Source organism: Gossypium raimondii, chromosome 2 (genome assembly GCF_025698545.1).
Source record: "Gossypium raimondii isolate GPD5lz chromosome 2, ASM2569854v1, whole genome shotgun sequence".
Classification (NCBI taxonomy): Eukaryota; Viridiplantae; Streptophyta; class Magnoliopsida; order Malvales; family Malvaceae; genus Gossypium; species Gossypium raimondii.
The window spans coordinates 33250722-33263525 of NC_068566.1; the positions used below are offsets into that span (position 1 = coordinate 33250722).

Consider the following 12804-nt stretch of genomic DNA (forward strand, 5'->3'; position numbering starts at 1 on the left):
TCTATATTTTTTAATTTCAAAATTTTAATTCTGAATTAAACGGTTATTAATAAATTCATTACCTAAAATGTCAGATTTTATGTGAATGTTACGTGGAAATAAAAAAAACCCGATATATCATTACACATATACAAATGTAACTGTTACGGCTCGAATAAAATTAAAATTTAGAATTGAAAAAGTAAAAGATTAAAACTACCAAATCAAGGATTAAATCTACAATATGTGGGTACTAAAGTGACTAATTGCAAATTTGACCTAAAAAAAGTAAAAATAAAACCATGCCAACATTTTCTGGAACTTAAAAAAAGAAAGAAAGAAAAAATCCAAAAACCTGAAGAGAGAGAAAAAGGGAAATGTATGTATGTCTATATAAATATTCTTTTTCTCTCATGTTTTCTCATGTAATTTTCTTTTTGATTTTCATTTCTTTCTTTCTGCCTTCTTTTAATATTTCTTCTCTTTCAAAATCTTCCTAGAAAAAATGCAGCCAGCAGATCCAAACCCCCCCCATTTTTTATCTACTTTTTTCATGGAGTATCAGAAATACCCACACTTCATTTTTTCTCCTCCTTTCTGTTTCTGATCCATTTCCGAAGCCTTTTACAAGGGATACCCATACATAGTTTTCCTCCTACTTTGCAGAAAAAAACTAAGTCAATGAGCTCAGAAAAAGTTGTTTTTATCTTTATTTTTAAGGTATGATTAAAAAGACCACTCTTTTAATGCCTTTACTGGGTTCCTTTCTTCTTCTTCTTCTTTCTACTTTTGTGGAGTTCTTCAATAAATTTTAGCTGCTTATATTTGGATAGTCTTTTAATGCTTAGACACTGAAGATATATCCAAATGGGTTTTTAATTTAATTTTGTTTTTTCCTTTTAGGATTTAAATTTTATTATTTCGATTGGGTATTTATAAATGTGGAAGATATGGATTATAAGCATAATGTTGTTGTTTTTGGCATTTTGGTTGATGTTTAATAAAATTTCCTTCAGATTTCATAGTTTTTCTTTCTTTTACTTTCTCTTGAATTGTTCTATTAATGGATTGAAGGGTATCTAATGCTACCATGTTTTTTTTTTAAGTTGATTTTTTTGTGGTTTTATTGATATGTGGCAGAACTTCAATAAATATCAATTTATCTCCTTTTGTTCCATATTTTTATTGATCAATAATCATTAACATTTTCTTTACTAGTTTATGACTTAGTTAAAGCTTAATATAATTATTCATATGAAACCTGATATTTGTTTAACTCATATGTATAGATATAGATGCATATACATTTATATATATATATATATATACTTATTCTTAGTTTCTTGTAGTATTAGATGGTGTTTTAGTGCTTTAGGAAGATTGTAAACTTTTTGTGTTCTTATCAACAGTTAATTAGCAGAATAGTAGAATAATGGCTTTGATATATAATACAAATTAAATTGCAATGTTGCTGCCTGCTGGATGTTCTATTGTATAAAGCTTAGAGGAGCGCACACACACACGCGCGCGCGTATATATGGATATATTTGTAGATCTTGTTTGTTTCAATATTTTTTTTTCTTTTATGCTCCTAAATTTGCTTGGAAGACCTGAAAAAACTGCCTTAATTTGAAGGCACATTGCCTATCAACATATGGGGGTGTTCGTTAGTTCATGATGTTACTCGGTTTCTTCATTTTCCCTAAAGTGTTTGTGTCCAAGACATATTCGGACATACAAATGAGGAATGATCCTCCAAATATATGAACTTAAAAAAAATTATGCATACCCATCTTGAATAATTACCCTTATCTGACAAGGCAACATGTCTGCAATCCAGGTAGTTCACATGTAATTGTAAGTTCTAGTGTATAGCTAATGTTCTTCTAATGGGTGGTGAGGCTTGAAGTTGGAACTTACTTTAATACATTTGGTTTCATTTGTGTTCTGAGTTTTCTTTGGTTATTACTTTTTAATGCGTTTTGCACTGCCATTGTTGATAGTATTCTTATATTGTTGAGGCATTGTATATTAATGAATGTAATGTTTGGCATTTCAAAAACTTGAATCTGGGTCTCTCGTACATTCCCTTTGATTGTCTTTTGAATTATATTGTGTTGCAGTTTGTTTTTCAAGTAATGTCTGATTACATATGTCTTTAAAAGGTGGCCGAATTAGAGGAGACACAGAGGTTATACTAAGGTCTTCTTATGGCCTTCCATTGTGAAATGTTTTAACAGAACACAAACATTATCCGAGGCACCATGGAGGAATGTGGACAATGATTTGTTTATTAATATCAGCTAACATATATTGAATACTTTATGAAGCTCTTGTAGTTGATGTATTTCTTGTCAAAGGGAGAGACAGATGAATAAAAGATAGTCGGTTTTTAATGTGTATTTTAAACAATTTTTTCTTTATGCAGGTTGCTTTTGTCATGATTCAGGAACTGCTTGGTTTAAATATATTGTAATAGCAATTGAAAATCGTGCTCCGTGTCTGTCTTTTATGGCAATGCTAGGAATGCAAGCAGACATGCAGCATAAAAGTCACTTCCCAGGGTGTTATACTGCTTGGGACCTCAATTTGGATGCTAATGGCAACATATGGCCCACAGATAATGATGTCGATAGAATCTTAAGGAATAGACCATACTATAATGGTACTTTGCCACCATCTTCCGGTTCGAATATGTTTTACAACAAAGTTTTATTGAAGCAGACAATGCTCAAGCATGAGGCAGAATTTAAGGATCAGGTATTTCTCTCATGATGAACTTCTTACTTCTTGTGACCTGGTTTTCTAATGTACAACGGGAGTAAAATCCTGTTCTATGTGCTTAAATGCTTAGCTCTGTCTCATAAGCAACAACTTTGGTTACTGCATTCGATATTGGTAATAAGTTGTACTTTAGAATACCTATGAAGAATTCTTTATTTTTAGACGGATCATTTTTCATGTAAAAGGGGATAGAAGATAAAGTGTCAAACTGGAATGAGAAAAATGTTATGTGAAAATCTTTGTTAGTAGGGTCCGGGATTTGAAGATTTATGATGCTATGGGCTAATTAAGTGAATGATAGCTCCAGCTTATCATGCAAGGCATAAAGAGATAATTTGGGGATGAAGGGCCCATTCATCGAGAGGCTCTTTCTGCTATGTATTTTTGCATGGACATAATTTAGTATCTTAGTCTAAATTCTGGAGACTATTACTTTCGTCTCTTAGGTTGTTTGCGAGAGATGTATGTCTGAGCGTTGTGTTTATTTAAACTTTTTGAAAATGTCTCTCTGATTGATAAGTATAAGAATCATTGTAGTGATCCTTAATCCGCAACCATAAAGGGATCCAAATATATTCGTACGCCACTTGTCATCCCTCAAATCCAGGATTTTTGGTTCAACTGAATTTGATATCATTGACAAACATATTACTATCATGCAATTAATGAATCTATATTGTGTTTTATTTTAGATCCGCGAACTCCATCGGCTTTACAGGAGACAGAAGGAATTGGTGGAAGAAATGAAGAAGAGCGACTTGTATAAACATCATTGCAGTCTGGACAGCTTACAAGCAAATAATGTTTTATGTCCAAAGTCGCCTAATTGTGTGCAAATACCACATCACTCTCCCACCTCTATTAACATTGTCCATTGTCAGCCCCCTATTTCGGAAACTAAGGGTAGCATTTTACCTTTACATTCTTATGATGGAAATTCAGGGGACACGGGTGTTAAGGCTACTCGTATTGGAAGCTCTTCAAAGGCCTCTGAGTTCATGGAGTCCAACTGCAAAATGTTTGGTAAAAAGGTCTTGGATCTTGAATTGCCAGCTGACGAGTACTTTGATAGTGAAGAAGAGGGATTTTCAGAAGTGAAACCGGTGCCTGATATGCTTGATAATGCTCTAAAGAAAATTCCCGAAGTTAGAGATAGGGGAGATGAAGAACAATCTATTAGGGGCAGTGATTGCAACTATGTTTTCCCCGGAGGCAATTTTATTCCTGGTTACATTTCTTCAAAGAAAAAAATTCTGGCTGATTTAAATATACCTGTCGAACTTGAGGAAGATATAATTCCTGAATCCAGTGGCTTTAAGGATCCTATTATTGGTCACAAGGAACCTTCATTACAGGATCCCTCTGGTAAATCAAATTCCAACTTTCATGGCATGTCCAAAGAAGCAAGTCCAAATAGCCAGATGATGGGGGATCCAGAAGCACACTGGGAAATTTTGCACCTGGAACACAAAATGCAAAGAGAACATGAACCTTCTAATGATAAGGCTGGTAAGGAAGGTATATTATATATATATATCAGTGTTTTTTTTTCTTTTTTTCTTAAAATTTATTCCTTTGGCACTGTAGCTAGTTCATTTGTCATCAGTCAAATCGTTCACTTCATAAAATTTATTATTACTGCTTCTGCTGATTCTTTATGATTGGTAACTTATTTTATAGGGCATGGAAGAAATCATTTGAATTCATTCCCTCGGGATCTTTGTACTGACAAATCATCAACTGAGCACGTTAACAATGTGCAAGCAGATCCTGTGATATACCATGGTTTGGATGAGACCAATGGAAAGCTATGCAATGAAAATTTACAGCATGTTGCAAGAGATATCTCTGCTAGTAACTCTAAACCAGATGCTATTTCAGACATGCGTAGCTCATATCAAGTTGTGCCTTTGGCTGAACCGGTGATCTCTGAGTCATCATCTGTTTCATCTTGGAGACGTGCCTTCAAGCACTGCCCTATAGCAGTTCAAGCACTTCCGTGTTTTAAGGGGAAAAGTTCCAAATCATTAACCTTAAGCCCTAGTCTCCCCAAAAATGAGCATTGTCTTGACAAAAATTTAGTATCAAGCAGACAGTCGTGTAGTGCTACTTTCCCGCGGGCCAGCTGGCTAAATGATTCCCAGCTGGAGGGTCAGCCACTATCTGCAAGTTCTCATTCACTGGAAGGCAATAATAACGATGACTTTGCATTTGAGAATAGTCCAGTGAAATATGCCAAGAGTTCCAAGTATATGAGGTCTGTAAAGAGTTTGGATCTCAATATTGTCTCACCTAGTTTCTCCACCTACGTGGCTGGTTCACAAGATGGCTCTTGTATACATGGTCAAAATATGTTTCAAAGTTCCACTGTTTGCTCTGCGCGGATTGCTGAAACTCTGGTACATGATAGAAACTCTGGTGAAAGGAGAGATTTCTTGATCCCACTGGAATCTACCCTTGAACAAGCCAATTCCCCGAGTGTCCTTGGTTCTGGTTCTGAGGAGGTGCAGGCTGGCAACTCCCTGGATTTTAAGAAGATGTTTGGATTTTACATGCATAACAAGCCTCCTACTGCCAATGGCCAGTGCTCATCTCATGCCTCCCCATCCCGAAACTGTTCTGATTCTTTTGCAATAGAAGACATCAAAGACAAAGAAAAAGATAGGATTCCGGATATAAACTTGGAATTTCATCATGTGCCCGGCAAGGAAAAATTACTGGATAAAACTGAGTCGGTTGCAGAAAGTGACCCTTGTGAGAAGTGTTCAGTTCATGGAGGAATTGACCTGAATTCTTGCTTATCTATGAATGAATCTCAGCTAGCGCCTTCAAGTTCAATAGAAATAGATTTGGAGCCACCTGCAAGTCCGGAAAACAAGGAGTGTTCGCCACCTAGAGGGGAATCCAATGAAAACCAGCTCGAGACACCTGTGCCATCTTCTGGGCAAGATGATGGGGATCTGCAAGAGGCACTAGTTAGGAATGCAGTGGAGGCTATAGTTTCCATTTCATCATCCAAGATCCGGACTTGTTTAGAAAGGACCAGCTTTGAACCTTTTAAAGTTTCTAATTCCCTCTATTGGTTTGCAAGGGTTGCTTCTTCTGTAGTGGATGATCCGGGAAGTGAATTTGGAATTAGCATAGGTGTCAAGGATAATGATGATAATGAGCAGTATCTTTCTGATGGAATCGATTACTTCGAGGCCATGACACTGAACCTAGCAGAGATAAAGGTAGAAGAGTCTTGGTGTAAAAGCAATGGCGGAAAAGAGGAAGAACCAAGTGTAATGTTTTTGAAAAACCAACCAAAGAGGGGCCGGACAAGGAGGGGAAGGCAGAGGAAGGACTTTCAAAGTGAAATTCTTCCAAGCCTTGCTTCTCTTTCAAGGTACGAGGTCACTGAGGATCTTCAGATAATAGGAGGGCTAATGGAAGCCACAGGTACACACTGGGAAAGCAGTTCTTCAAGAATTGCAGGTAGAAATGGATACACAAAAGGGAGGCGAAGGACTAATGCCCGTGCTGCCAGTGTTACGGAGAGCATGACAAACACAATGCTGCAGTCTGGTAACAGTGAAGTGGGAATCCAGCCAAGAAGACTAATAGACTGGGGGAAGATAACAAGACGACCGAGGGGGCCAAGATGTCCGTCAAGTAATCCTCGGCTTATATTAGGCCAAGTATAGAAAGGTAAGTTTCATGGATTAGCCAACATTGAATCATATGATTATCATGTACATGCTCAACTAAAATATGGCATACCAATTACATTATATAGGAGAATAGATGTCCATTTTGAACTTTCAATGGCTTTTGGTACTGTCTGGTGAGTGATGGTTGTGAATATTATATATATATGTATGCTCTTTTTGAACCTAAGAGTTTGTTCTAAAACTCCATTTGAAAATCAACAATATAGCAAATATATGTCTATTTAGGCTTCTAGATTTGAAATTTCCTCTTAATTGTGTACGGTCAGATTGAATTGAAAACATGGGGTCTGTTCGATCTGGTATTTAATTAAATAATTACTGTCTCGAAGCAGTCCACCAACAACTGCTATGTTCATGCCTAAGAGAACCATTAAAGTACGTTTGATTGGTCGAATATTACATAACTGCTTGTAATCATGCATGGTCTAATCTTATTAAATTTTACTTTTATAGAATTACAAAATATCCAAACTATATATATATATATATATTATTTAATGGACTCGCCAGTTTATTTAGGCAATTCATTTTCCACTATTTTTGTTGTTGGCCATGGAGGCTTCTAAATCCTCAAATGATAAGGTTATTCAATCCGAGAAGTTTTTTATTGACATTTTCGATGAAAAGTCAAAGATTGCAACATAATTTTCTTTCCTTGTGAAACACGAAATATTGTTGAAGGAACATGAAAATTACTAGCAACATCAATAATTGTATAAATAAACATTCATCGAAAAGACATGACAACTACCGACAACATTCTTAAATATGTAAACTTCGAAATACAGATTAGAATCATTACTATCCTTTTGGGCCGTCAAAACTTTAAGCAGGTATGAGTTTTTTCACATATTTTACGAATTGGACAATTTAAGTGAATCAAATGAGTTCTATTTTATCAATTGACCTTCATGAGATGTTCTTTACGTATTCGTCACGAGTTTTGATCCGTGACTCATGACACCAGTACTAATATAAAAACGATACTCCCATTGATACTATACTGACTATCTTGATAATAACATAAAATACAAAATGATGTATAATAAAAAAGAGAAAGGGTTAAATAAAATGTATTTATTTTATTATTGTACGAAATATAATTTTTTCTTGCATTATCCTTTACCTTTTAAATTAGCATTAAATTAAATTGTCTTAGTTCCTTATTCAAACACAAGGTATTTTTAATTATCTATACTACCATATATAGAAGGAAGGTCCTAAGGCTAAGGACATTTGTCTTTTTTTTTTTTGTCATGATAATATGATGATTAAGTTTCAATTTTGATCTCAATATTTTACTTAAATTTGAGATTTAATCTCTATACTTCAATTTTGAAATAATTTAATATCTTAACTCTTATAATATCATTAGTTAGTCTAAATATTTTATTCGATTAAAATGTTGATGAGAATTTTAAGAATTGTTAACACTATTAAAATTTTCTATTAAACTCGGATTCATTACAATGTCATTTTCTTACATAGATACCGAGTGAGTTTTTTTTTAATTTCAAAATGTTACAACAATAAATTTAATAAAAGATTTTAATGATGTTAACAAATAAACCTATATTTTTAAACTCGAAAAGTAAAGAAACTAAAATCCTGAAACATCTAACAAATAATTTATTTTCTTTTTATTGTTTATTAGAACAAAGATAAATTCAAATAGAATATAGATTTGAAAAAGAAGAAGAAGCATTTATATGACTGTTTTATTCTTAATTTTCTTTTATTTTTGTTCAAATAGTTATTTTTTTCTTTTAAATTTTTGTGCTAAATTTCAAGATTTGTCGGTTGGATTGATTAGATCGAAAATTGACTAATACGTGGGTATGAAGAAAAGGTTGAGCTGAAAAATTTTTATTTTAAATAATTTATTTAATCAAACCGAACCGCCGATTAAATAAAAATCGATAATCTAAATTAATTTTGAGGATAATCATAGGTTTCATTTTATCCAAAATCTTGATTTTAAATGAAAAAAATCAAGAAGAAAACTAGAAATTATAATTCAGCAATTTCTTTTATATTCTTATTTAAACAATAAAAAGAAAAGAAAAAAATGGAAAGTTAGGCGTTTTTATTTTAATGCGATAGGATAAGTGATAAAATTATGATTTAAAAATATTCATTTTGATTCAAAGGTTGATAATATTTTGATTCTCAGTTATCATTATAGTTACCCCAAATAAAATAGTTATGCCTATTTTTCCACTTTAATATCTAAATTCTTTTTTGTCCCACATTGGCATCAATCAAAATGTGTTATGTGACATTTAGGTTTATTTAAAATAAAAACATTGACCCACTATTGATTGTATGTTGATTGGTATTGACTATCCACATGGCGCTGCTTAGAGTATAATTCAAAGGCGAAATTGAACATTAAGCATAACTTTTTACTTAATTATTTAGAGTATAATATAATGCTTTGTAATAATTAAATAAAATGTGTACATCAACAATTCTTAAGCATGTAACCTGTTTTATAATATAATATTTATATTAGTTATCTATCATTCTTAATTCTGTTTATTTGAAATTTCAGTCTCGTGTTTAATCCCAAGTAATTTCTTTTATGAAAAATCTCATTTGCTATCTTTATAAGTTAACATAAGTACGAATTCTAATTTTTACTCTCTTTTCCTAATTTTAAATTACAATAATATATATTAGAAACTCAATCACACGTGTATACATATAAAAATCCCATGTTTAGAATATTAAATGAATACAATTATTTAACATAATATTATCATGGAGGTAATAAAATATACATATTAAAATATCAATGTATAAAAAATTAAAATAAAACTTTGGTTGAGTGGTAAATTTAAGATTTTACCTTCAAATAATATAAAACTATTTTAACTACGAAAGATATTTTCGTAATTTCTTTAACTGAGTTGGTGCTCGGTTGACTCGTGGCACAAAATCAATCAGGGGCTTAAAATAATAGTGTAGATATACAATTGATGGAGGTATTAAAGTATGTATAATAAAATTAAAATGTATAGAAAAAAATTAGAAAAAGACAAATACCCTCAAATAATATAACTTATTTTAAATATGAAATGATATTTTCCTAACCAAGTTGGTGCTCATCGACTCGTGACACCAACTTAATCAAGAACTTAAATAATATATATAACAGCTAATTGAATTGGTCCACGAGTCAACTCAACTCCGATTCAGTTGTGAAATTATTAAAATATCCTTAGCTCTTTACTTTAAAGAGTAATCATATAAATATGTACTGTAATAAAATGAAAACAGATTTGAAATTGTAAAAATAAATTTTAAGCAAATAAAATAAATGGGTAAATAAAACATTTTAAAGCTTAGCCTTAGCCTTAGCCTTGATACACCCCAAACTTGAACTGCTCCTTGAAAGAAGGTTTTTCCTTCCAACCTATAAGTTGGTTATAACGATCGAGGACACCTCAAAACACCAGCTTTTCCTTTTGTAGTCGATTCTGGTACGACCTGCAAATCGACCATTGTCGAATTTCTAACCACGTGACATGTGCCCGTAATTTAAGGCTTCGAAAGCCTTGCAATTTGAAGAGCCCAACTCTAATTAACGGCCTCAACCGTGTAGGTCGTTTAAATTCGATTACTATCGCCCTTGACAGAACTAGCTTTTCCCACTTGAACATGCCAATTTGTTAGCGAGATTTTGAATACAGCACAGTCAACTCAACTTCCCAACTGTACACCAAATGATTCCAACCCAACGGACGCTTTTTGAATTGAAATTGAATCAACTTTAAGGGACGAATTTGTACTATCCTATATACCGGAGAGATAACAAATACCGAATTGTAAAGTATTAGTGTGGGTTCATATCTCACGATTACTTTGTTAGAGCGATAATCGACTAAGGCTAAAAGGAACTTAGTTAATCATAAAATAAATCATACTAGATGGAGTATGAAAGTGACTTTTAATGGGAATTGTGAAAAGTGGAAAGGGAAAAGGACTTAGAAGAAAAATTAACCAAATTATTGAAATTGGGAAAAAAATGGAAAATGCCAATTGCTACTGACCTAGAAATTGAAAAGAAAGGAAGGAACTTTTTTTTTCATCGCCTAGTGGTTATATCCACCAGATATTTATATATATTTTTAATGTTAAAACTTAACTAGATTTTTTTTCTAAATATTATCACTAGATAGATCAAAATTAAACTAAAGATTAAATTTAAACTAATTACATAAATTTAACAATATAAAAAATAATTTGATCTTTATCCAGCCACTTTTTTTAATCTTCAGCCCTTCGATCTTTATCCAACCAACTTTAAGTCTTTAATCTTTCAAACTAACCCTCTTCTTTGCTTTTTGTTCCAATTTAACCCTTTTTTGGTATGAATTTTAATTTCAACACACCAACTTCATTCTTGATAAGAAAAACTCAAGTTTAGTAGCATCTTATTCGATAATTAGCTAAAAATAAATACATTGAAAACACAAATTTATCTTGCTATCACTTACGGTTTCTACCCTAAACCTTAAGACACAAATTTTCTCAAATAAAATAACAAAGAAGCAAACAAAAAAATAATCCTCACAAGATTAGGGTGTTTGCCAATAAATCACAAATACAAGGAAAACAGTTGAGCTTATAGAAAATACAATAAATGCTCACAAGTGTTTACAAGAATAAGATAAATAAATTAAGCACAAAGTGATTAGTAATGGATTTTTGATATCTTGAAGCACTTGATCAATTGTAATCTCACTTGTTGTTCTAGGACCTTTAGAAGCTGCAGTGGTGAAGCCAAAATTTTTTTTGGGAAGGGCCGAAATTAAATTGTATATTTTTACAATAGTAAAAATGCAATTTCATCATTTTAATACTCTTTATATTTACAATTTTTAAAGGATTAAATCAAATTTTTATTATTTTTGGGGGCCAAAGTGCAATTTTACTATTACTAATTTAAAATTTTATAACTTATAAAGGGCCTAAATAGAAAATTTTCTATTTTAAAGGGGGCCAGGTCCCTTACCTGCCTGCCCCCTTTGGCTTTGCCAGTGAAGCTAGTATTTATATCCTCTAATTGATTTCCAACCATTGTGGTTGTTGATGAATTGAATAGAGCCGTTGGGATGAAAATACCAAATCATTAAATTCACCTGCAACAAAAATGTATTAATACTTTTTTTTACGAGTATTGATACTATTAGTATTTAATGCCTGATTTGGTGTCTGTTAAAGTTAGTTTACAACAATACCAAAGATGATTTATCAATACCTGGTAAAAGGTATCGATACTTTTTGAAATGGTATCGATACTTTTTGTAATTGTTTGAAAAATCATCGAGTCAGAATGCAAAAAAGAAATCGTTACTTTTTGTAGGAAGTAGTTTTTCAATTTATTTAAAAATGCTTCAATTTAGTTAAAAGAGTTTAAACCGTTTTTGAACTTTGTCAAAATTTTTTCTAAGTGTTCAAAACATTTTCTAAGATGTTTAGAAGTCTTGAAATGATTTTATGCTTTAAATATTATAATTTCTTTGTTTCAAAATAAACTTTATTCAAAAACATTTTTATTTATTATATCAAAACAATTCATCAAATAAAAGCTAGTTTAAGAGAGTCGAATTGTTTTTTCTCAACGAAAACACTGAATGAAGCATTAAAATTTTTAAACAAAGTAGCCTGCATGACAACTCACATGTACTTTATGCTAATCTCTTTTTGAATTTTATGAGTTTATTTTATACTTTTTTGAATTATTTTATTTTTAATATGTATTTTTTAAAATTTAAAATTATTTGTTGATGTGACGTATACGACAAATAATATCATGTCAGTATAAAGTACACGTGACTTACCATATCAGTATTTTTTTTGAAATTAGCTGATAATTTAATTAAATAGGAGAAGAAATGATGACAGTTACGGTCTTAAAAGCAGTAAAATGAAATAAATAAAGAGACAGGCCACCGAAACGGTGCCTTGAAAAAGCAAAACTGGAAATAAAGTTGTGCCTAAGAAACCTGAAACGCCAAAAATAAAATGAAAAGAAAAAAACTTAAGTAACCTTTCTTCTTCCTTCTTCTACTGTAACTAAAGATAAAACCTCTGTATCAGCCATGCAAAAGACCTCTTTTCTTCCAAGACTATACCTGTAACAGCCCGATTTTGACCCTAATCGGAATAATGGTTTCGGGATCACAAATCCGAGTCTGAAAATAAAAAAATATATTTTAGTATTATTTTTTGTGTCTGTGATATTTGAATTTGATTGTGTGAAATTTTCATAAATTAATTTGACCATTTGTGTGTTTAATTTGATAAAATGACTTAATCG

General features: G+C 31.9%; 1 protein-coding gene across 2 annotated transcripts; it reads left to right on the plus strand.

The window, feature by feature from the left end:
* Window positions 1-374: 374 nt before the first annotated feature.
* Window positions 375-6717, plus strand: LOC105788438 (hypothetical protein). Of its 2 annotated transcripts, none has more exons than XM_052627279.1 (4): window positions 375-699; window positions 2408-2739; window positions 3456-4281; window positions 4444-6717. In XM_052627279.1, the coding sequence occupies exons 2-4, from the start codon at window positions 2491-2493 to the stop codon at window positions 6447-6449; spliced, it is 3081 nt and encodes a 1026-aa protein (XP_052483239.1). In that variant the 5' UTR covers window positions 375-699; window positions 2408-2490; the 3' UTR covers window positions 6450-6717. The 2 variants fall into 2 exon arrangements, with proteins under 2 accessions (XP_052483239.1, XP_012470796.2); XM_012615342.2 differs by having other exon boundaries at window positions 376-699; window positions 3456-4272.
* The last annotated feature ends 6087 nt before the right edge of the window (window positions 6718-12804 follow it).